The sequence below is a fragment of the Dipodomys spectabilis genome, unplaced genomic scaffold, assembly GCF_019054845.1.
Source record: "Dipodomys spectabilis isolate Male_0828 unplaced genomic scaffold, ASM1905484v1 ptg000006l, whole genome shotgun sequence".
Lineage (NCBI taxonomy): Eukaryota > Metazoa > Chordata > Mammalia > Rodentia > Heteromyidae > Dipodomys > Dipodomys spectabilis.
Window position 1 is genome coordinate 9,148,952 of NW_024870683.1, and position 25,402 is coordinate 9,174,353.

The 25,402-nt window shown below is 44.4% G+C and overlaps 1 protein-coding gene across 1 annotated transcript in view; it reads left to right on the forward strand.

Moving 5' to 3' along the window:
* Window positions 1-24,499, forward strand: part of Frmpd1 (FERM and PDZ domain containing 1) — a 36,120-nt gene extending 11,621 nt beyond the window's left edge. The window contains exons 5-15 of the mRNA XM_042698686.1: window positions 3,128-3,235; window positions 8,081-8,176; window positions 8,701-8,826; window positions 10,320-10,439; window positions 11,680-11,816; window positions 13,363-13,489; window positions 13,618-13,713; window positions 14,535-14,717; window positions 15,634-15,781; window positions 17,888-18,694; window positions 22,075-24,499. Of these exons, the coding sequence (XP_042554620.1) occupies window positions 3,128-3,235; window positions 8,081-8,176; window positions 8,701-8,826; window positions 10,320-10,439; window positions 11,680-11,816; window positions 13,363-13,489; window positions 13,618-13,713; window positions 14,535-14,717; window positions 15,634-15,781; window positions 17,888-18,694; window positions 22,075-24,392 (4,266 nt within the window). The 3' untranslated portion in view covers window positions 24,393-24,499. The remainder of the gene's footprint in view (window positions 1-3,127; window positions 3,236-8,080; window positions 8,177-8,700; window positions 8,827-10,319; window positions 10,440-11,679; window positions 11,817-13,362; window positions 13,490-13,617; window positions 13,714-14,534; window positions 14,718-15,633; window positions 15,782-17,887; window positions 18,695-22,074) is intronic.
* Window positions 24,500-25,402: the final 903 nt, after the last annotated feature.

The window sequence follows — 25,402 nt, forward strand, 5'->3', positions numbered from 1 at the left end:
GGCCATCAGTATCTCAGAGTATTGCCTTGAATGTTGACGGATCCACTTCTGACTTTCCACCAAAAGTGTCCTGAAGTTTTTTACGGACATTGTGTCACACTTGTCTTCTTTCAGCAAGGAGGCTCATTTAGTGTCCTCCAATGGCTTGAAATTGATTTTAAAAGTTATAAAATGTAAAGCTGAACATTAATGACTACTTCACTAGGGCAGAATTATATAGAAACATATATTTCGGTCTTAATTTTTCAAAGTCTACATTTCTTAATACTAATCGTTTACGTGTTGTTTAAATTCACCCAAAGGAAATCCTCCTGCAAGGCAAATACTTTCATTATCCTCCTTTTGCAGATGAAAAAGTCCTAGAATAAGGAATGGATAGCTCATATCCTTTAAATGTACGTAAGTAGGCATAGTCTAGATATAGTCTAGATGCCAAGGTACCTGGGTACAGTATTAATGTTCCCATGGAACAGTCAAGAGGCCTGTGAGTTGGGCATTTCCGTGACAGAATGTATTCTTTCTCAAAGCAGCCCGTTTCATGGCTGGATGGTTCTTCATGTCACCAGGCCCTTCTTCCCTGGGACTCCCACTGACTAGTTCTCATTCAAAGCAAGTCTACCTTGTATGAAATGGCCTTCCTTTTGTCAGACTAAACAACTGTTCCTTATTCATGTGTTCTTTCTGAATTCTCACTTTCTTGCTAGGCTTGTGGTCAGATTCCAATTACATTGTGACCCAAAAGGAACACATTTCCATCAATAGCCAAAGGGTACCATGGGAAATGAATGGAGGTTACACTTCTGGCATGCACCAGAGAATTCTAGTGAAATCCAAGATTGGGTTCACACTTTGGCAAGCACAATCATACTGTTGGCTTGGGTGACATTTGTGGTCAAAGAAATACTGAACTGGTTTTGTAATGAATAGCCTCCAAGCCAACTCTCCCAATCCCATGCTTGAGCAATTGATTCTTTTTTTTCTGATCCTCAGTGCCACATTTCACGTTCATCCCTGTCAAGTAAAGTCATGTTACTTTGGCCCGGTGTTCTGACATGCTGTGATTTTATAGTCAGGGAACCTTGGGGCTGAAAGGCTTACTTGGGCCATTGCCCGCTGGAGTTATTCTCCCTTGGTGTTGGGGAATCTCCTCCTCCCAAGTCTTCCTACTTAAGAGTTCCCAGCTAGGTCAATTTCTTTAGCAAGCTCCTCTCTGGGCCTAACTGTTACAGATTTACCCTCATCCAAGTGAGAGACAACAATGGTTGCCTCCTACAGATTCCTTCTCTCAGTCTCTCTATTCTGCCACTGGTTCTTTGTTCTTTTGAATATTTCAGCCGGTGATGGTTGTACATATCGCTTTGACTACTCATGACTGTTCTCTTCAGATCTTGACAGCACTGTTCCACTAAACCTTTTTTGGTTTTTCTTGTTGATTTCCAGGTCTTTGGACTTATAGTTTCTCCTGCTTCATGTTTCTTGGCTCTTTTAGATTCGTAACTTGTTAATCTTGTCTTTCAATTTCTGCTACTGGAGATCTATTCTGAGTGTAGGTCACTAAATTTTGAGTCTATCTAATGATTCTGCATCTGGCCTTTTCCACAGGGGGATTATAGGAGAGATTATCAAATGCTTTGCAAGAATGAAGGAGTTCCACTAGATCCACAGGACCCTGACCTACCGATCTGGAATCTTATCTTCAAAAGAAAAGTGAACTTGGTTGGCTCTCACTTGTTCTTGGTAACTCTGTATTAGCCATTAGTGATCTGAAAGCTTTCTCCAAGCTCTTTTATCATCACTCTTGTCTTAGATTTTGACAAGAGTTAATGATAAACTTGCCGATATGTGCTTTCCTTTATCCTCAGTATTCATTTTCTGGGAAACTTGATATTTGATTATCTTTAGACTCCACATATTTCTTCTCTTTTTTGATCTTGGGTAATGCTAGTTGTTATATCTAATAGATCTAGATGCACTTGGCATAGGAGTCTTTGATTCAGTTGATGAAGACTGGTAATCTCATCACTAATTTTGGCTCATAACTTCCCTTTTTTCTATTTCTTCTGTTCTTATTGATCAGAATCCTCTGTGAACATTGCTATATCTCTTTCTTCTGCTAAATGTTGTTGTGATGGTGATGGTGATTTTAAAGCAATCTATTTATTTGAGATATATTTATACTATCACACCAAGGATCTAGTTACCAATAATATCACATCCATCTTTTTGCATTAAGATTTCAGGGTCCTTTGTTCATTTAATGAACATCATGACATTGATGTGATAATATCTATGTCCATAAGCATTTCAGCCATTTAATTTTCCTGATTGCTGTTCCGTATCTCTTCCCTCAGCTACAAAGAACGTGACCCAGAGCATGATCTCTGGACTCATCTAGATATTCTAGAGGCTGGACTAAAGAACTGTCTAGGCTAGAGGAACATAGGATGTTAGGTTGGGAGATAGTGTATTGAGATTTCATCCAAGAAGATTACATACTTTTGGCCTGCATCATGTAAGATTCTATCAAGTGTTACAAATTGGCCTGATATGATCTAGTCCAAAGACTTCTCTATATTATTTAGGCCAACTGATTATGAGTCTTTCTGCCTCTGGAGAAAAGAGAGTACCATCCACATGAGAAGAGCAAAGAGAGAAAAAAATCACAGGGCCCCGAGCTTCTGGCAGTCCTGACACCTGCTTTGGGTAGAGAGGGATGAGGACCTGGTCATAGTCCTTATTTTGCTTGGTTTGGTTTTGTACCTGTAACTCCCCTTGTTTCCTTTCATAGGAATTTGTGTTTGAGATAGTCCTGGCACCTGTCTGAAATTCCAGCAGAATCTGGGCTGGAATTTAGGTCTCCTTTAAAGGCCAGCTTTCTTGTCATTATCATTGCTGTCATTTTGAATATCCAACTTTTAGGGCACTTGAGAATGTGGTCTACACTGGGAACCCTAGACTGTAGAACAGATCTTCCCATGGAATGTTTTCCTTTCCTATTGGTGTTCACTGAATCTATAACCACTGTCAAAGTGGCACTGAGTGTTTTTTTGTGTGTGTGTCTGTTTTGTTAAGAAAGGAGATGAAATGCTTGCATCTTATGCACATACTGTTTGCTAATGTCTTTCAGGGAGTCCCCAAATCCTCCTTCTTGACTGAGGAGAAGAGGGCCAGGTTGAAGACCAACCCTGTGAAGGTACACTTTGCAGAGGAAGTGCTTGTCAGTGGACACAGCCAGGTATGTCACTGGTCACGGATTGAGGATGCTGATGAGCTGCCTGTGGCGCATGATGCACTGGAACTCTGAAATCCTCAACACAGAGGACACAAAGAGAGTTCTGCCTCTTTGCTGGAGGCTTTGTGTCCTTTGTCATTAAGATGCCTGCAGACAGCCTGGCACAGTGGTTCATGTCTGTCATTTCAGCCATTCAGGAGGCAGGGATTGGGAACATTGTGGCTCAAGGGTAGCTGGGAAAAAAATTACCGTCTCTATCTCAATCAAGAAGGCAGGTATGGTGGTTCATATCTGTAATCCTAGGTATGCAGGAGGTATCAGTAGTAACCTCTTGGCCTGTGACCAGCCTGAAACTCTATCTGAAAAATTGGTGTGAAAAGGGCTAAAGGTCTGAGTCAAATGATGGAAGGCTTGCCTGGCAAGTATAAGACCCTGAGCTCAAATACCTCAAAAAAGAAAAAGAAGAGAAAAAAGAAAGGAAGGAAAGAAGAAAAGAAGAAAGAAAAAGATACCTACACACTCTGGGCAAGGTTACCATTCTAGACTAATGTGTGGTTGTCTTATTCTGTGACTATATTCTTTATCGCTATTTCTAGATTCCAGTGCTTAACTTCCCATGATGAATCTGCAATCTTATTATTCTCTCTGAAAGTGAAATATTGATAAGAGAGATGCAGAGGGGATTTAATTTTTTTAAGAGCCCATCATCTCTGACCTCTGTGATGTGCCCCACAGTTCTTGTGTACCTAATCCTTAATCAAATAATATCCTACAGGGGAGGGATTCTAACAAAAGAACAAGCAAAAACTTAGTGAGATTAAGGGAAATAATTACTAAGATCACACAGTCAGAAGTCTGGGACTATGTGATTTCAGTTTTTGTGTTTTTCACTATAACATGTAGTCTAGTCCTTTTTTATATAAAGACATTCAAGGTTGCTGGGAAGTGGAGTATCAGTAGACATCCTTGTAAAGGGAAAATGTTGGCTGGAGTTTGATGTTTTTAATCTAAAGTGTTGGATAAAGTGCTTACTTATTCATAATTTATACAATGGTTGATTACTATTGCCTTTCTGAATTCAATAATCAGCATTAGATTTTGAAATGTTTCAGTCAAAGCTTGTCCTTATTTGGTCTTCTTGACATTCTTAGAAACAAGCAAATGGTGACAGGAGTGAGGCTCTGTGGCCATTTTAATAAAGGATCTAGTTCACATCTTGACCTTCTCCTTCCCTGCTGCCTAAGGGAGCCCAAAGGTCACCAAGACCTGCTCTAGGGAGGAGCCAGTGCATTAATATTGCCTAAGAGAAGACCAGAGATGCTGTCAGAGCGCAATATTTGAATCTGAGTGTCCATGTTTGTGAGAAGGGATTGAACCTCTTTAGCAGTTTAAATTTACATTCAATGTGTGTATTCTAGAGTAAGTGCATAATGAGGGGCAGTGGGAAGAAAATCAGCTCTCAAGACAAGTAGAAAATGAGGGCTCTGCAGATGTATCCTAGGTCATCATAACTCCCCTTTCATTACTGTCTATGCTGAAAAGACCAGGTAAGGACAAGTTTGAGACCTAAGTCAGCTGTAAAGCTAGAGTAGAGCCAGGCACCCAGTGGTTTATGCCAGTAATCCTAGCTACTCAGGAATCTGAGATCTGAGATCTGGTTTGAAGCCAGCCTGTGCAAGAAAATCCATGATTTTTTTTCTCCAATTAACTACCAAAAAGCCAGAAATGGAGCTATGGCTCAAATGGTAGGGCACTAACCTTGGCCAAAAAGCTCAGGGACAGCATACAGGACTTGAGTTCAATCCCCAAGAGCAGCATAAAAACAAACAAAACCCTAGATCAAAGTATTGATGGGAAGAGGCACTTTAGAGGACTAAGGCTCTAAGAGGTATCTCTGGGGTGTCCCACAGGCCCTGGTTCTCAGGGGAATTTACAGGAGTCTCTGACAGACACAGGACGAAACAGAATATCAAAGACAGCAAAGCCAGTGACCTGCCTATGCGTCCTCTTAAGTGTTGGTATGATAAAGCTGGTGGACAGACTTCTCCGCTTGAGAAGTGATAAGACTGCGTCAGGGGTGCACAGCTACTTGAGAAGAATCTATCTGAAATAGCAAAGCAGCACTGGAATTGTATTTAACATTACTCACAGTTAAGGAAATTTAAAGGGAAATATGAAGTGATGCTTGGTCCTTAGAAAATGAACTCAAGAAACGGTTATATAAGCCTTGTTGCTAAGGAAATAGCTACAGTTATGCGCTAACTGGGTGCTTTGGAAATTGTTTCAAACATTTTGAGTAGAAAGAGGAACAATTTAATAATTGCCATAAAAAGGAGCCCAACCAACCCCAGGCACTGTAGCTCATACCTGTAATCCTAGCTAATTAAGAAACAGAGATCTGAGGATAGTGGTTCAGTGCCAGCCAGACCAGAAAAGTTCATGATACTCTTATCTCCAATAAACTACTCCAAAAAAGTTGAAAAGCTGAAAGTGACTCAAGAGGTAGAGCTCTAGCTTTAAGCAAAAAGATGCTTAGGGACACCACCCAGGCCCTGAGTTCAAGCCCCCAGGACTGGCACACACAATAAAAGCCCAGGAATTGGGATGAGAGGTGTGGCTCAAGTTGTAGAGAGCTTATTTAGCCAGCACAAGACCCTGAGTTCAATCCTCAGTATCAATCAATCAATCATTGCCCTGGGGTCACAATCCTAATAATTTAGAAGGTAAAATAACTAACATGCAAAAATCCACATATTAGCTGGGGCTCATGCCTGTAATCCTAACTACTCAGGAGGTTGAAGACTGAGGTTTGAAGCTAGCTTGAGCAGGAAGTATATTTATTTTATTTTATTTTATTTTTTTGTCAGTAGTAGGGCTTGAACTCTGGGCTTGGGCATTGTCCCAGCACTCTCCAGCTCAAGGTAAGCACCCTACCACTTGAGCCACAGCACCACTTCTGGTTTTCTAGTGTTTATTGGAGATAAGAGTCTCACAGACTTTCTTGCCTAGGTTCCTGAGTAGCTAGGATTACAAGCCTGAGCCACCAGCACCCAGCAGGAACTATGTTTTAAATAATCAAAAATAGTAAAAGGGCTAAATGTCTAGAACACAAGAAAGGCTACCTTGATTCTGAGGCTTCATCTCAATAGAATATTACAAAGCCAGTGAGATTATAAACATTAAGTTCACATTAAAATTACATATGAAATATGTATTGGGTAAAATGTGAACATAGAATTGTATCATTTCTCTAAAAGCTCCAAAAATTTGGAAGAAACCTAGAGAAAAGTAAATGGTAGAAGCTATGCAATGTGGTAATGGACATCTTTTTTTTGAAATCTTGTAAATCACAACTCATATAGTACCAAGGAAAAACATTATCAGTGTGGGAGCTGAGCCTCACATTTGTTAGACTGGCATCCTATCACATGAGCCACACCTCCAGACCTATTTTGGCTGGTTATTCTTTTTTTTTTTTTTCTTTTTTTTTTTAATTTAATTTAATTTTATTTGTGAACATACTGTACAGAGGGGTTACAATTACATGGGCAGGATAATGCGTACATTTCTTACCAAGCATTGCAGCCTCCTCCTTTGGTTTACCCTTCACATCCCTTCCCAGCCTCCCCCCTCCCCCCCATTGGCTGGTTATTCTTGAGATAGACTTTTGCAAACTTTTCTGCCCAGGCTGGCCTCAAACCATAATCCTTCCATTTTCAACCTCCTGAGTAGCTAGGATTACATGAGTGAACTACCAGCCCATACCTCAGATATTAAGATTTCTAAATACCCCAGCCAAAGAGCAGTTCAAACCCCCCATCCTGGTGGAGTGTGGGGCACTGGGATATGACAGCACCCCTTTTTCTCCTGAAAACACTAGAGTTATAGAGAGCAGTGAGTCTTGCCGAGGAGATACAAGCATTTTCTGTGTGGAAGACTCAAGATTCTCACAGGGAGAAGTCTGTAAGATGTTTTGAGAAAAACAGGGTGAATATCTTTACCCAGGTGGGCTTTGTACTTCTTACAGAGATTAGTGGGCAAAGTAAGAAATGGAGGAAGTTCTAGTTCATATCTTGATGACCCTACAAACTCTTCACTGGGTTTAAAGGACCCCAGCTCAAAGGGCCCTTTTGACTTGCAGCTCAAACATCCAAACATAACTTTTTATGAGAGCTGGCCCTGAAGACATTCTCCAAAAATCTTGCCCTGCCGCCTCGCCCCCACCTTGGGGATTCCCATGTCAGAATTCTTTGTTGACTTGAGGTCACCAAACAGCAGCCTTGTGTCTATCTTCCCCAAGCACTGAGTGGCAAGATCTCCTGGAGATCTGGCTAATCTGAGATGATGGTTGGGGTAAGTGGATTTTGTGAGGTTTTACTATGGGGAATGCAGCAGTAAAATGGGGTGAAGGGAGAGTCCTAAACTTTCCACCCGTCATGCCAACCTTACAAGGTAAAAATCCAAGAATCTAAGAAGGGCCCTGTTTGAAGAGCATGCATGCTGGCCATCCACTTTGCCAAATGGCATCACATAAGACTAGCAACCAACAGAGCCATGCCAGCTGATGGTTGTAAAACATTACCCATGTTCATGCAGCCTCAAGATGCTCAGGGCACAGTGTTCACTCTTTTCCACCTCCACCCTATCTAACAGTTCTCATGTGCGTCCTGTGGCAAAGTGTGCTTATCTTTTGGAGAAATTCTTGAATGCTGAGAAAGCCCTTCTTGAGTGGTGAAGTGTGAGAGGATCATCCTCCCCAAATCATAGAAGGCCAGGCAGCCAAAGCCTGGCACATCCAGAGACAGGAAAGGTGTGTCGGGGACACAACACTACTTTTGTGTTTTCCAGGGTAATTCTCTGCTGTGTATGCCCAACGTGCTCAAGCTGTACTTGGAGAATGGACAGACCAAAGCTTTCAAGTTTGAGGCAAACACAACTGTGAAGGTATTGAGAGTAAACTTGAACTTCTTTCCCATGAGAAAGGATCCCACAACTACCATCTTCTGAGCACCTGTGATGAGACAAACCCCCATGTTAGCTCATTTCTTTGCATAACTGCCCAGAAAGATGGTGTGGGTATTTTTTTGTTTGTTGGTTGGTTGGGTTTTGTGCCAATGCTGGGGCTTGAACTCAGGGCTTGAGCACTGTCTGAGCTTCTTTTGTTTAAGACTAGCACTGTACCACTAGAGCCACAGCTCCACTTCCAGCTTTTTCCAGTTTATTGAAGATAGATAAGAATCTCATGGACTTTCCTGCCTGGGCTGGCTTTGAACCATGATCCTCAGATCTCAGCCTCCTGAGTAGCTAGGATTACAAGCATGTGCCACCAACGCCCACTTTGTGTTTTTGTTGCTTGTTTGTTTAAAATCACTTATTGCAAAGGAGGAAATCAGGACTCAGAGAGGTGAAGGCGAGCAATGAGAATCCCCAACTTCTCAGCTCATCCCATGCCCCTCTGTGCCTGCCAGGACATCATCCTCACGGTGAAGGAGAAGCTGTCCATCCGAAGTATTGACTACTTTGCACTGGCCCTGGAAGAACAGTACAGCATCTCAAGGCTGCACCTGCTACATGAGGAGGAGCTTATTGAGCAGGTGGGGAGACCAATCCTGCCAATGCCAGAATGGGGCAAACAGAAGCCATTCAGGAATTTATTGTACTTTTTAAAATTGGTTGTGGAGCTTGAACTCAGGGCCTTGGCAGTGCCCCCTGAGCTTTGCTTTTTTTTTTTTCCCCTCAAGACTAATGCTCTACCACTTTGAGCTGCAGTTCTACTTCTGTGGTGGTTTTTTGTTTGTTTGCTTGCTTTTTGAGTGGGGGGTATTAATTGGAAATAAGAGTCTCATGGACTTTCCTGCCTGGCCTGGCTTTGAATCACAATCTTCAGATCTCAGACTTCTGAGTAGTTAGTTACTGGTGTGAGCCACCAGTGCCTGACAGTTGTGCCAACTTTTTTTTTCTTTTTCTTGCTTTTTTTTTTTTTTGGTGTGCCATGGGGCTTGAACTCTGGGCCCGAGCGCTGTCCCTCAGCTCTACAGCTCTAGCACTCTACCACTTGAGCCACCACGCCACTTCCAGTTTTCTAGTGGTTTATTGGAGATAAAAGTTGTATGGCCTTTCTGCCCAGGCTGGCTTTGAACTGCAGTCCTCAGATCTCAGCCTCCTAAGTAGTTAGGATTACAGGCATAAGCCACCAGTGCCTAGCTAATTGTACCAACTTTTAAAGCCAAATACAGGTTGAGTGCTGATAGCTCACATCTGTAATCCTATCTACTCAGGAAATTGAGATCTGAGGATCACAGTTCAAAGCCAGCCTGGGCAGGAAGATCTGTGAGACTCCTATCTACAATAAACTACTCAGAAAAAGCTGCAAGTAGTGCTGTGGCTCAAGTGGTAGAGCACTAAACTTGAGCAAAGGAAGCTCAGACAGGGCCCAGGCCCTGAGTTCAAGGCCTGGGACTGGCAAAATAAATAATTAAATAAAAGCCAAATACAAGTCAGGTCAGCAATTCTCTGTGGAGATGTATATTATTATAAAGATAGGTGGGAATTTGCCACATGAAAGAGGGTGGGCTTCTGAAGCAGGCTAGCAGGTAAGGAAGGATGACCTCTGGGAAGTTATTCTGCGTATCCCTCGTTGCTTCCGAGCACAACCCCAGTCATTCACCTGCTAGAAACTTTGTTGCTTACAAATCTTTTTGTTATTACTTGTATTTATAGTGGGAAAGAAAAACAAATTCCTAAGATAGTGTAAGTGGAGAGATAAAAGGGGCTGGCTGGTATGCAGACTATATTGTTATCTGTGGAAAAGAATGCACACATTGATGTAAATATATTGCGAGATTGTCTCTGGAAAGGCACCTAAGAAACTGGAAAGAGGACCTGGGAGATAGCTCAGTGGGAAACGAAACACTTTGAAACTTTTATGTTTTGGATGCATGGGAAAAGGCAAAAGTCTAATTGTCTTGAGAAGCACTGAAATAGAACTGGGGCTCTTTCACTTTCTTTTGTGAAGTTGTTTTTTGTGGAAGAACTGCAGGGGCAGAGGCAGTTACAAGATTAACAGTCTCTTCTTTACTCTTGGCAGGTGGTGGAAAGGGAGGAGGCCCATGATTCCCGTTGCCTCTTTAGAGTGTGTTTTGTTCCCAAGGATCCCTTGGACCTCCTGAAAGAAGATCCTGTGGCCTTTGAATACCTCTACCTGCAAGTAGGTAACTAGGATGTGCTTCCAGAAATGATGGAATTAGCCTCAGAAATGGCATGCTGGCATGGGTGTGTGTGTGTGAACTCGAGGCCTGGGTACTGTCCCTGAGCTATTTGCTTATGGCTAGCACTGAACCTTTGAACCTTTTGAGCCACAGCTCCACATCTGGCTTTTTGGTGGTGAATCGGAGTCTCACAGAGTTTCCCACCTGGGGTGCTTTGAATTATCATCCTCAAATCTCAACCTCTTGAATAGCTAGGATTACATAACCACCTGTGCCTGGCTAGGGTTTATCTTTACTGGAGAAAAAATGGGCCTATTTTTTCCCTCAGATTATTTTTCTGCCACTGGGTTGCTGTAATAGGACATTTGCAATATAATGATGAAATTTAGACTTAATCCTCAGTATGGATAATATATTTCCTAATACTATTTAATGATCATTATCATTTCCATTTTTATTGCTAACAGGGGCTTTAGTGCATTAGAATCTCATTTTACAGATGCTGAAACTAAGTCTTGGAAAGGACATGTAGTGTCTTGGGTCCTCACTTAGTGGCAGTCAAAATCTGATTTCTTGACCCCTTAACCTGATCTTCCCTTCTATCTCCTTGGATAAGATTTGCTATATCGGGGCTGGGAAGGTGGCTCAGTGGTAGAGTGCTTGCCTTGCATGCATGAGGCCCTGGGTTCGATTCCTCAGCACCACATAAGCAAAAAGAAAAAAGCCGGAAGTGGTAGAGCACTAGCCTTGAGCTGAAGAGCTGAGGGATGGCGCCCAGGCCCAGAGTTCAGGCCCCAGGACCGGACCACCCCCCCCCAAAAAAAAAAGATTTGCTATATCATTTTTATCTGGACAAAAAAAGAATTAATTTTACAAAAGAAATAATTTAGACTAGATATATTGACTTGCCCAAAGTCATCCATAAAATAGTAATAACAAGACTGAGTAATAACAACAACAGTAGCACCAACATTTTATATTTATATATAACTGTGTACCTTATACCTGCTGTCCTATGTATTATTTCATTTAAACCTTACAGAAGTCACACAAAGTAGATTTGACTATCTGCATTCAGCAATGAAAGACACCCAATGCTCAGAGAGTTTTAGTTACTTAACCAACGTCATCCAGCCAAAAATTGTAAGAACCAGGTCTTTTGCTGCCTTTCACCTGATGAGTGCAGGAGACACACAGGGCCTGTTCTTGTGCCCTACTGTTCTGTGTCATCTCTTCTAGAGCTGCAGTGATGTGCTCCAGGAGCGTTTTGCTGTGGAAATGAAATGCAATTCTGCCCTCCGGCTTGCAGCCCTGCATATCCAGGAGCGGATCTACGCATGTGCCCAGCCACAGAAGATCTCTTTTAAGTATATAGAGTAAGTGTCAAGGGACAACAGCTGTGCTGCATTTGTGACTCTGCTGGTGCTTGGCCAAGATGGCCAAACTCCACAGAAAGCTGTTACTCACCCCCACCTACCCATCTGTCCTTTTCTTTCCACCCATTTCACTCTCCACTCTTTTCTACCAGCTTGGCTCCCCCCGATGTCAAAACCTGGTCATCTTCCCTCTGGGTAGAAGCCAACTCCAGATGGACTGACAGAGGATTCCCCTTGTAAATTTCCAGTTCCTGGGAAGAATTCCCCAGCAATCAGTTGACAACTTCAGTGTTAGGCTTTTCCTTCTAAGGGCAAGAATGTTTTGGAAGTGAATGCTTTCTAATGCAATTACTATTGCATTAGACCCTCAACTAGAGCAAGTTGCAAGTCCCAGGGTCCTCAAACCTCATGGTTTTTTTTTTAATTGTTACTCGCACTTAGGTTTGCAAACACTCTCCCACCCCAATATCAGCTGTATGTTGCCTGTACTATGTGTGATGGTACTAGAGTTTGAATTCAAGGCCTTGTGCTTCTCTACTGGCATTCTACCACTTGAGCCATGGCTTCGTGTTTTTTTGGGGGTCCTGTCGTGGGACCTAAACTCTGGGCCTGGGCGCTGTCCCTCAGCTCTTCAGCTCAAGGCTAGCACTCTACCACTTGAGCCACAGCACCACTTCCGGCTTTTTTCTTTTTGCTTATGTGGTACTAAGGAATCGAACCTAGGGCCTCATGCATGCAAGGCAAGCACTCTACCACTGATGCACCTTCTCAGCCCCCATGGCTTCGTTTTTTAGTTTTTTCCTGGTTAATTGGAGGTGGCGCCAAGTGAACTCTTCTGCCCAGACTGGCATTAAACTTTGATTCTTCAGCTCTCAGTCTCCTGAGTAGCTAGGATTACAGGTATGAGTCACTGTACCCAACCTACCTCATTTTAAAAATAGAATAGACCCTAGGTCTGATTTCTTCACTCAAATCTCTAAGAAGTTGAGTCTAAGATGCTGTATTTTTAACATGTTTATGAGGTAGATGGTTGAGGCTGCTAAGACCAGTCTGGAGCTTTTCCTTGGGGATTCATAGGTGCTCTGTATTACTGCCACACAACCACATTTTGGCTACAAATATATCTCAATGTCTAGCATGTACAAGAACTTGAATTTGAGCCTAGCACAACAAAAGAAAAGAAAGTATGTTAAATGTATGCAATCATGTCACATATTGTCTTGATAAAGATGGAGAACTCTTGCTTAGATTAACGAAATACCATACCACACCAGGAGTAAACTGCTCACAAAAGGTCATCTGGGTTTGGCTTCTTAAATGGCTGCAGTGATTTTTATAGAATGAGTGTGATGCGGGCCTATGAGGAAAAAATAAGTATCAATATATCTATATCCATCCATCTATGATATATTTAGTTCTGTTGGAGAAAGAGGCTTGTAATTGTGTCAAGGGAACATTAAGTACTGAGTTAAATGCAATTATCTTCTTTATTCGAATCAAGTAGACTGTAAAATAGGTCTTCTTTGTTTCCAATGTCTCATGATAGAAAAGACTGGGGAATAGAGAACTTTATATCTCCAACTTTACTCCGAAACATGAAAGGCAAAGACATCAAGAAAGCCATTAGCTACCACATGAAGAGGAACCAGACTTTGCTGGAACCCCGACAGAAGGTAATATAGTCACAGCCCACCCAGCTTGTCTGTAGAGGAGCCTCAGGGAAAACATTCTCAACATTGCTTGGATTTTAGGCAAGTAAATAACTCCAACTTCACCAATCTTTTTTTTTCTTTCTGCTCAGCAACTTATTTCTGCTGCTCAGCTACGTTTAAATTACCTACAGATCCTTGGGGAACTCAAGACGTATGGTGGGAAAATCTTTAATGCGACTTTAATGGTACGTATCAGAGAACCATGGATATCCTGCTTGTGTGGGACCTTAAAAGTTCTCTGCAAATTACTATATGTTTTAGCCCAGAATGCTCAAGGACTCTACCATGTACTAGAGTTACTCTACCTTGTCACTAGTGATTAAATGATAACTTTGTTATCACAGCTACTCAGCAGGCAAGATGCAGAAGAATCAGGTGTTCTATGCCAACCCAGGCAAGAAACAGAGTGAGTGATAGAGACAGACAGACACAGAGACAGACAGACACAGAGAAAGACAGAGAGACAGAGAGAGAGAGAGGGAAGGAAGGAGAAGGTCAAGGAAGACAAGGGAAAGGAAGGAAAGAGAGGGAAGAAGGAGGGGAAGGGAAGGGAGGCAGAAAAACATACTCATTGCTGCCAGAGAAGTACAACAAAAGTGGTATGGGAACAACACCAAGCAGAGTTGAGGAGGCTGATGCCCGGTAGATGTTTTCTATAGGCAGTAGATTCTGGTGTAAACTTTTAAAGGTGGGTCAAGATTTTACTTGGTAATAATGACAGAAGATTTTAAGAGGACATACATGAATACATGAACAGGTGGGAAAGTAATGATTGTGTTTATGCAAGAGGTATTAGTCCTCACTAGCAAGAGTCCTATGGGAGATAATTTCTTCTCAATTTAGCTATAGACAGAACTCACAATCAACAATAGTTTGGGAAATGCTGATGAGGAAGGATCTAAAGTAGGAATAAAGGATTTGCTGAGGAGATACCATTTCTTACATGTACAATGTATTTTTCACCAGCTTGTGAATGCAAATTAATTTCCCTTCCATCCTTCTGCAGTTACAGGATAGAGAATCCTACATTGCCCTTCTGGTTGGAGCCAAGTATGGAATTAGCCAAATTATCAATAGCAAACTCAACATCATGTCTACACTGGCAGAGTTTGCCAGCATCAACCGCATCGAGTTGACAGAAGAGTCTGAGAAAGTGAGCATGGTTAAAGTGTATCTTCAGGACATTAAGGTAAAACAGCAGACTTTTCTGAAATTAGAAGATAAATTATTATAGGGTAGTTTAAATGAGTTTTGAATAGTAATAAAGTTTAATGTTCCACATCTGCATATAAGGATGTCTTATCCATCCTGTCCCATCTCACCAAAAATGGTGTAATCCTAAGAAGGACCCAGAAGGGTTGTGTGTGTGTGTGTGTGTGTGTGTGTGTGTGTGTGTGTGTGTGTGTGTGTGTGTGTGTGTGTAAGTTGAGCTATACCTTGGGCTTTCCTAATGGAAAGCTCTGAACTCAAAATTTCTTGAGTTCCGGAAGTGGCGCTGTGGCTCAAGTGGTAGAGCACTTGCCTTGAGCTGAAGAGCTCAGGGACAGCACCCAGGCCCAGAGTTCAAGCCCCATGACCCCCAAAAGAAAGAAAAAATTTCTTGAGTTCCTAGAGGTGGGTGGGTACCAGAATGGCTGCCTAAGGGTTGCAAGTGGTAGAAATTAAAATGGATAGTCCAGGGTAATTCTTGAGCCTCTCTGGAAGGTTCTGCATTTATCCTTCTCTCCTTTGGCTTAATTCATTGTGCCCAAGAATGATACTTTGTCCTCCTTATCATCTTCTTCTTCACTCTACACTTGTCTTTACTCCTTTTCCTTTTCTGGGTCAAGTGTTAAAGAGTTCCCATTGTGTGAATGAGCATGGTAGAGTGTGAGGCTGGGGTAGAAAATAGAGAGGAGACATGTGAATGAGAGGAACTATTTCTCTGTGTGTGTGTGTGTGTGTGTGTGTGTGTGTGTCCATACTGTATTTAGAGTCCTACAGGTAAGAATATGGAGCACTACAAAGATCATGGCTAGGTTTACTTGGAATCTTCCTTTGAAGATTGCAAGGCTTTGTTGTCCCTTGGCCTTTAATAAGCAGAAAAGTTCTCCTTGACTTGAAAGGTTTTGACGTTGCTGCTGGAATCCAACAGTGCAAAAGACCTAGCCTGCCTGATTGCTGGGTACTACAGACTGTTTGTTGACCCAGTTGCCACCATTTTCCTCTGGCCTGGAAATAGACAGCAAGTGCACCGAGTATCTGCTGAAGAAGGTAGGACTCTGAGTCTTATCCAAAAAGCACTGGCCTTGTAGACAAAGGAAGCCTAAATGGAGTGATGAATTGAGTTGAGCCAAAACTTCAACTGGATGAGAGCTATTTCTCCACTTTTTTCCAAGTAAACAGAACATAGATGATAAATACCAGCGATGCTTCCTTTGTACCTGAAATTCTCTTAAAGTCCAGGGATGCTATTGAAAGTCTCTGATTCCCTTTTAGCATTTCCTATAGTATCTCTAAGATCCACTGTCTCTTATTATCATTTCTTAGAAATGAGGTGACACATCTTTCTTCAGAAAGCAGATGCCTTGGTTCCCTTCCATGCCTGTGAACTCTTGTGCATTATCTTGAATTACAATAGAAAATTCCAACTTGCACATTTAGAAGAAAGAGTCACTAGAATATTTGTTGTTGCTGTTGTTGTTATGGGGCTTGAATTCAGGGCCTGGGCACTTGCCCAAGGCTATAGTGCTCTACTATTTGAGCCAGGGCTCCACTTTGGATTTTGTGGAGGTTAATTGGAGATAAGAATCTTAGACTTGGGGCTGGGAAGGTGGCTCAGTGGTAGAGCGCTTGCCTTGCATGCCTGAGGCCCTGGGTTCGATTCCTCAGCACCACATAAGCAAAAAGAAAAAAGCCGGAAGTGGCGCTGTGGCTCAAGCGGTAGAGCGCTAGCCTTGAGCTGAAGAGCTGAGAGACAGCGCCCAGGCCCAGAGTTTAGGCCCCACGACCGGACCCCCCCCCCCCCAAAAAAAAAAGAATCTTACAGACTTTCCTGCCCCATCTGGCATCCAACCATGACCCTCAGATCTCAGCCTCCTAAGTAGCTAGGATTCCAGCACCAAGCTGGAAGTGTTTTTTTTTTGTTTGTTTGGTTGGTTGGTTTTGGCTTGGTTTGGTTTGGTTTTTAAAAGACTTGAAAACATATTCAGTAAGGAATGAGGAAATGAGATAGGCAGGTTCCTACACCACATTCAGTTCCCACCAGGCTTTTCTTCAGCTCTGTTCAATGACACACATGTCCCCAATGGTGTGCTGATGATTGTTTAATGATTATCTCTGCAGGGGAATAAACCATGACTTGAAACAGTTACCTGATTCTGTTGTACAAACACTCCCACCATGGCTGCCAACATGATGTCATATCATGTGGAGGTGGGAAGAGGTGTCAAGGCATGCACCATCATATTGTGTTTCTTTCATACAAATAAAATAAGCATAAATCACCTTCAGACAATAAGCAGTCAGATACAGTAAAAGGCAGCCATTCATGTTACCTGTGGAGATTGGAGTTAGGCACCGGTGGCTCATGCCTGTAACCTAGCTACTCAGGAGGCTGAGATCTGAGGATCACGGTTCAAAGCCAGCCTGGGCAGGAAAGTCTGAGACTCTTATCTCCAATAAACCACTAGAAAACTGGAAGTGGTATATGGCTCAAGCAGTAGAGCATGCAACTTGAGCCGAAGAGCACTGGGACAGTGCCCAAGCCGATGACCTGGGTGGGAGGGGCAAGGGCAAGGGCGTGGAACCTTTGGATAGCTAAATCCCCAGATGTTCAAGTTCCTTCTATGAACTGCTATTGAATTTGTATATACTCCATGCATATACTACTACATACTTGAAATCACTTCTAGATTACCCAGTACATAGTTCTGCTGTGCTGTTTAAGGAATGATAACAATAAATAAGCCTGTGTATATGTTCACTATAGGTGTATTCCCCCTCCAAAAAAAAAGTTTTTTGTGCTAGTCCTGGGGCTTGAACTCAGGGCCTGGGCATTATTCCTGAATTTTGCTGAAGGCTAGTGTTCTATCACTTGAGCTACAGCTCCACTTCTATATTATTTTGTTTTTTTATATTTTTAGTGAGAAGTAGTTTATTGGAGATAAGAGTCCCATGGACTTTCCTACCTAGGCTGGCTTCAAACCATGATCCTCAAATCTCAGCCTCCTAAGTAGCTAGAATTACAGGCATGAGCCACCAGTGCCTAACTCAGTTTTCCCTTTTGTCAGGAGTAGGTAAGGGAATGGACAGAAGGATTATAAGTGTCTGCCAGTCCTGGGTGCTGAGTGTTAACCTTCGGTACCTCCTGTGTTACAGGCTATGAGTCTAGAGCCTGCAGTGACTCAGAGGAGTCCTCGGAAGTGGAATGTGTGCTGGAGTCCCTCTCTGACCGCCGCCTGGTAAAGTTGGGCCTCTGTAGAACATTTGCTAAAGATGAGCCACCTCCTGGGGACAGCTCCACACCTGAGGTGGCCAGGAGGGGCCCAAGTACCAGTGGAGCCAGCAGCATGACAGACAGTGCCGAGTCTGAGGCATCAGACTCGGCCAACACAGAGAGCAGGGGCTGCAGGACCAGCGGCTCAAGCGAGTCCATAAATGCCCTGGAAGAGGATGACTTGGACACCTGCTCCTCCAGCAGGTCCGGTTTTTTCCACTTCAGCTCTCCAGGCTTCCAGGAGGGTCTGGATTGTGATAGTCAAGAAGAGAGGAGCAGGATTGAGACCAGCAGCTTCCTCTGTCTCCTAGACTTGGCAGAGAGTGTCAGCCCTCTGTGCCAGAAGACAGAGTGTCCCCAGGGCTTAGCTCCCGAGGCCTGTAGCTGGGGAGCAGAGCTAAGTGCGAGCAGGCTGGACCCCAGGCTCTATGAAGACAGCCCAAGGGACTACTACAGTCTATGTTCCAGAGTCTCCCCCGCCAGCCACCTGAGTGACAGTTCAGAGAGTACCGCTTCCCGGCAGGGTGGGGCTCCACCAGCATGGGGCCAGCAGGGCTGGGTAGAAGTGCAGCCTGGCACCACACCGGAAGTCCTGTCCCTGCCCCCACCGCTGGCCTTTGAGGATGGAAGTTCAGATGAGGAATACTTTGATGCAGCTGATAAGCTCACACCACCAGACACCCTTGAAGGTAAGCCTCCACTGCAGCCTCCAGAGGCCAGCTGCTCCTAAGGACCCAGGGCTAAGCTTTGAGGGGAAAACATGTGAGTAAAAAGGGTCCTTGCCCAAGAGGAGTCAGATCTCAATTCTGTGACCCCAAACACAAGTACTTCAGGTCAGAGTTGCAAGGGAGGTTGGGAGAACTTTGGACAAGCAGAGATGACAGGGACACATTCCACAGTAGCAACCAAGGAAGTCTTCCTGGATAAGGTGTCAAATGGGCTGGGCCTTGTGGGATGAGCAAAATGTCCAAGAAGAAAAGGCTTGGACAGGAGTGCCCATCAGAGGGAATGACTGTGTCATTGGGTGACGCTGAAGGCCTTTTAGGGTTTTAGAGACCCTGACATAAGAAGTCAGGGGGCCCATTGGCTTTTTTCTATCATGTTTCTCATATATTTTCTAACAGTGTGGAGTATCATTCCACAAAGAATGACTTCCCAAGCCAGCTTTACAGGACACCTCTGCATTCTGCCACACAGACCTCCTCATTGTGTGTGTGTGTGTGTGTGTGTGTGTGTGTGTGTGTGTGTGTGCATTGGTTTTGGGGCTTGCACTCAGGGCCTAGGCACTGTCTCTGAGCTTTTGTGCTCAAAGCTAGTGCTCTAACATTTGATCCCCAGCTCTTCTGGCTTTTTGGTAGTTGTTTGGAGAAAAGAGTCTCACGGACCCTCCTGCCCAAGCTGGCTTCAAACCCAAATCCTCAGATCTCAGCTTCCTGAGTAGCTAGGATTACAGGTGTGAGCCATCAGCGCCCAGCTCCTTTCCATTGTTGAAGGGCACTAAGCTCTCTCCCACCTCTGACCTTTGCACCTGCTGTGCTTTCTGCCCTGCTCCTCGGTTGCTGATGCTCATCTATCAGGTCTCAGCTGGAGGTTCACTCTCTCAGGGAAAATTTCTCAGACCATGGCAAGTCTTCCCATCCCAGGCACGTGTTTATACAACACCAGGACTTTTCCTGTCTGGTGTTCAGCACTGACTGCAAGCGTGCATCTACTTGTATGATTCTATGTTGATATTTCTCTCCCTGACCAAATTGCTCCTACAATAGAGGCACTATGTGTTTCTCACTCAACACTGTTCTCAACACAGCACCACAGAGCAGTTGCTAAATAGGTAAACTTGCCACCATCTACTCTGAGTCCAGAAATCAGCTGTGCCCGTAGGCAATGGAACAGCTAAGGTTAGACTTCACTGCTCCCCTAAGAACTCTCAACACCCTTCCCTGACCCCTGCCATGCTAAGCCAGACATTGTGCTGGGGTGCAACAGAGACCATGAGGAAGGGTGTCTAGTCCAGGACTTAAGGTCCATCCTAGAGGCTGTTTTTCATAGGAAGGGGACTGTGTGGCTCTGAGCAGAGGGCCTAGAATTGGGACTCCTATGCCTGGGTTCAAGTCTGGCATCCATTCTCTGCCAGGAGACACTGCCCCCTTAATTTAGGCCTCAGACACTCCCTTGACCAGTGGCTAGGAGTAGCTGAAGCAGCATCATTTGTGGAGTCTTCTTTGAAAACTATTGGTACCTCAGTGCTACCTCTTCCCCAAGAGATTCTCGATTAGGAAGCCTGGAAAATGGCCTAGGATTTTTTTTTTCTAATACTGGCGCTTGAACACAAGGCCTCATGTTCCCACTCAGATTTTTCACTCACAGCTGGTGCTCTTTCATTTGATCTGTGCCTTTACTTCCCAATTTAGAGATAAGAATCTCAGATTTGTCTACCCAGGCTGACTTCCAACCTTGATCCTCAGATCTCAGCCTCCTGAGTAGCCAGGATTATAGGCATGAGCCACCAGTGCTTGGCTGGCCTAGGATTTGGTAAGATTTTTGATACCATGTAGACAGGTTGGGAATGTCTAATTAGAACATATGAGCCTGATCCTCAAATGCTAGACTGTGATACCCATTCCTTCTGGCTGACTTCTTTACAACAGTATTTCTCTCAGAAAGATCCATCCTAGGATGTTCAAAACCCCTCACCTGTGATTGAGGCTCAGGAAAGCAATCCAGCACTCTCGCAGGTAAACAAAAGCAACAGCTTCCTTTTTTGCAAATGCCTCTTAGAAATAGGCCTTGTGTCAGGTATATAAAAATGCACAATTCGCAGCGTGCTGATTCTTCACACCTGTAATCCTAGCTACTCAGGGGGCTGAGATCTGAGAATCAAGGTTCAAACCAGCCTGGGCAGAAAGTCTGTTGAGACTCTTATCTCCAATTAACCACCAAAAAGTAGGAAGTGGAGCTATGGCTCAAGTGATAGAGTCCTAGCCTTGAGCAAAAAAGCTCAGAGACATCATCCAGACCCCTGAGATAAAGCCCAGCACGCACACACTCTCTGTCTCTGTCTCTGTCTCTGTCTGTCTGTCTGTCTGTCTGTCTGTCTGTCTGTCTCTCTCTCTCTCTCTCTCTCTCACACACACACACACACACACACACACCCCACTAATTCAGTATCTACCCTGTCTGGCAGCACTGACTAGTATGACTGGTACCCGAAGTACTGACTTGATTGATGCAAGCATGTAGTAAGTATGTAGAAAACATGTAGAAAGGAGGATGCACAATCCTGAAGAGCTGAATTCAAAGATGGAACACAGCCAGGCCAGAAGTCTGAGGAGCATCTATTATTCTCATCTATGATTGAGATATTACAATTGAAAAGGATGGGTCTAATTTTCATTAATTTTAATCAACACATTTGAATTTGAATTTCTGGGAAATTTGTGGCTGAGTGGCTTGGATCAAAAATGTGATCACTTGGCTGGTGTTGGGACAGTTTCAGTAATAATTTGAGGGGCTGCTATATAGCTCAGTGCTAGTGTGCTTGCCTAGCATAAGTGAGACCTAGTACCACTAAGAATAACTATAGGCAAGGTGCTGGTGGCTCATGCCTGCAATTCTAGGTACTCAGGAGGTTGAGATCTGAGAATCATGGTTCAAAGCCAGCCTGGGCAGGAAAGTCTGTGAGACTCTTATCTCCAATTAACCACCAGAAAATGGGCAGTGCTGTGGCTCAAAGTGGTCGTCTTGAGCAGAAGAGTTCAGGGACAGTGCCTAGGCCCAGAGTTCAAGCCTGATGATTGACAAAGAAAAAATAATAATAATTATAATATCAGTCTAGCAAACCATTGAAGAGATGCCATTCTCTGGAAATAAATTATAGGTACTGTGACCAAAACTCCAAAAAGTGTTTATATCACAGTTATCCCCATCCTTCAGATGAGGAAACCGAGCTTACCCAAGGTTACATAGCCCAGCTAGAATTTTAATCCAGGCAAGCCCACGTGTTGAACCCAAGCTCTATGGATCTTCATTTTTCTGCTCTTAGGCACTTTTTTCCTTTCTTGACTCCCAGGGCCCAGAATTGCAGAGCCCAGTGCCACAAGGTTGCAGAGAAAGGCCAGCCCTGAAGATAACTCATATCTTGGACCAGATGGAAAAGAGCCAAACAGGAGGGGAGTTGTGAAAAAATATGCCAAGACCCTGAGGAAAAGAAGATCTTTCCTGCAGACTGATTATACCTCTCAAGTCTCCTTTCCCCTGGTGCCATCAGCCTCCCTGGAAAGCATGGACGATGTGTGCTACTATGACAGGGAGCCCTACCTGACCCTTGGTGCACCCTCCCCAACCGTGTCTTCTCTACAGGACATGCAGAGTGAGCCAGGCCTACTGGAGACCAAGGCACTGGGGCTGCTGGCTTCCCTGAGGGAGACCAAGAGCAAAAACCCAGCTTCCAGGGTCATGGAGATGGAGCCAGAAACCATGGAAACCAAGTCAGTCATTGACTCTCGAGTGTCCTTGATTTCTGCCATTCGCCTCCGGGTTGACCTCAGCAATAAGGACAGTCCTGAGGGGGCACCTCTGGCAGCCTCTGTTGACCCTTCCTCGGCTAGTGCTCCTTACTGTCCCAATCCAGGTTCTCCTGGCCCTGAGGTTGCTCAGACAAAGCCTTTCCAAATCTTATCTCCATTCCAAGACCTGGATGGTACTGCTCCTGAAGAAGTAGCCAGTGAGCCTGGGGACAGTACTTTCCCCCTCTCCACTGCTGACCATCACTCTGATAGTCCAGAGCCACATAATATCTCTCCAGGAGACACAATGGAACTGGGAGATGTCCAATTGGAAATGGGATCTTTTTTCACACAGCAAGTGCAAGAAACTGCCTCTCAATACACAGAGCCATTGTTGTCTCCTGGAGATGAGCCTAGAAGTAGTGAATGTGGGATGAATTCAGGAGAAATGGCCTCTGTCCTTACAGAGGAGAAGCAAGAAGTGGCAAGTAACCGTGAAGTTACAAACAAAGATAGTACTGACCTATTTCTGGAGAGACCAGGGAAGGATTCCCGTGTCTCCAGAGGTGATGGGTCAGACACTGTTCTGCAGGCTCTTGATGTTAGTACCCCAGCTGGTGAAATAATTACCTTCTTATTAGAGGCTCCTGGAACAGAGAAGACCCCTTCCCCTCTTCCCAGAAGCCCCCAAGTCCAAAGCAGTGAAGCCCACGTCCAAGCCTGCCAAGCCCAAGAACAAAAACTGTTGACAGAGTTGGACTTAGACCCCAATTTCTTACTTGGAGACCAAACCAGCTCATCAGTTTCTCCTCCAGAGGAAGTCAAGGCAGAACCACTTAACCATGGGGTAGGGGAGGATGCAGCAACTAGGGACACGTCTCAGCAGGAATGTTTAAACCCTGCACCTTCCCTGACAGAGCCACCACTGTGTCAAGAGGAGCCCCACCTAGAAGCATCACATCATTGCCAAGAACTGTCAGAAAGCAAAGCCAACCCTTCTGGCATTTGCCTTCCCACTGAGAAATCTTTCCTGTGCTTTGTCTCAGAAAGCCATCCGGAAGCTTCTGCCAGTCTCACAAGGGCCGTGTCCCTGGGTTTTGCTGGTGTGAATGAGGTGGTGGTCCCTGGCATGGGCATGGAGCAGTGCAGCTGCCAGTTCTCCTATGCCACATGCTTCCGTGGTCCACAGCCTGAGACAGAGGAAGAAGACAGGGGTGCGCAAGCACACCCCACTGCACCTCTTACCTCACCACCTCCTGCTGGGGGTCCAATGGTTCTGCCTTGGAGGGCTGCCCGGGCCCACAGCTGCAGCACAGCATCCCTATCAAGGAAAAGCCACATCTGGCCAGAGTACTGCTCCAGGGCATTGCGACAGCTGAAAGCCACCCCCACCAGCACTCCCCAGGGCTTCGTCCAACTCATGGAGAGCTTGCTGGAGATGCAAGACATTTTAGAAGCTTCTTGGGGAGTTGGAAACAAGCATCCCCCAGAAAAATGCACCTGGCACTTTTCAGAAAGCCGGAACCGCCTGTGCATGGGCTCCCAGAAGCTCCTGTCAAGCTGTCAGCATGTGATCAGAATGGACCAGTCCCCCGAGGAAATGCAGGGTGCCGTGCGTGACACCTTCCAGCACCTAGTCCAGCTGGCTGGCCTGTGCTTCCAGTTCACAGACTGCAGCCGCTGCTCTGCTCGGCACAGGGAGGCAGCTGGGAACCTGCGGGATGTGGTCTACACCTACTATCAGTTTGTAGAAGCTGCAAAATTGACCTGCGAAAAAGGTTACCATGACCTGAGTGTAAAACTCTTGGCCCGTCAGTGCACAGCCCTCACAGCTGCTGTGTTTTGTTTGACCCAAAAGTTTCGGGCTTCTACTGCTCTGTGAACAGATGAACTATCCAGGGACTCCCTACTCTGACTGGACCTCTCCAGAAAAGATCCTTCTAGTCCTTCACACTCTCCCTTTTAAATGTTTACTATATAAGTATTCAAATAAACTGCTGCTTAATCTTGGCCTGACTCATACAGTAGTGATAAATTTGGGTCAAAAATATGTACTCAGGGACTGGGAAGGTGGCTCAGTGGTAGAGTGCTTGCTTTGCATGCAAGAGGCCCTGGGTTTGATTCCTCAGCACCACATAAGCAAAAAGAAAAAAGCCAGAAGTGGCGCTGTGGCTCAAGTGGTAGAGCGCTAGCCTTGAGCTGAAGAGCTGAGGAACAGCACCCAGGCCTAGAGTTCAGGCCCCACAACTGGACCCCCCCCCCAAAAAAAAAATACGTACTCAAAGCCAGGTGCTTGTGTCTTACGCCTATAATCCTAGCTACTCAAGAGGGTGAGATCTGAGGATTGTAGTTCTTATCTCCAATTGACTATTTTAAAAAGCTAGAAGTGAATCTGCAGCTCAAGTGGTAGAGTGTTACCCTTGAGGGGGAAAAAAAAGGAAAAAAAGCTCAGGAGCAATGCCCCAGGCCTGACTGACAAAAAAAGAAAAAAAAAAAACATGCATCATATGTATTTAACAAACCTTTATTTCCTTTGGTGCAGGCCTGTAATAGGAGCTTGGGAATTGCAACTGAATAACAAATGTCCCTCAGAGTTTTGGACCCTTATCAGACTTATGGACCTTTTAAGCACAGATTAGTAGATGGTCATCAGTAATATGTTCATCAACATACCCAAGGGTATGGGAACAAGAGGAAGTCACAGATTTTGTCCCAAAAACATGGGGAAGAAGGTGGGAATAAATGAAACAGTTTTTGTCTCATCACACTAATCTGGCAATAATCTTTGCAAATAAGAGTGATTATATTTGCTGGTTGGTAGCTTCTACTTTACCAAGTTTTGGCTAACTACACTGGCACCAGGAAGCCTCTTCTCTTTGGCTACCTTGCTGC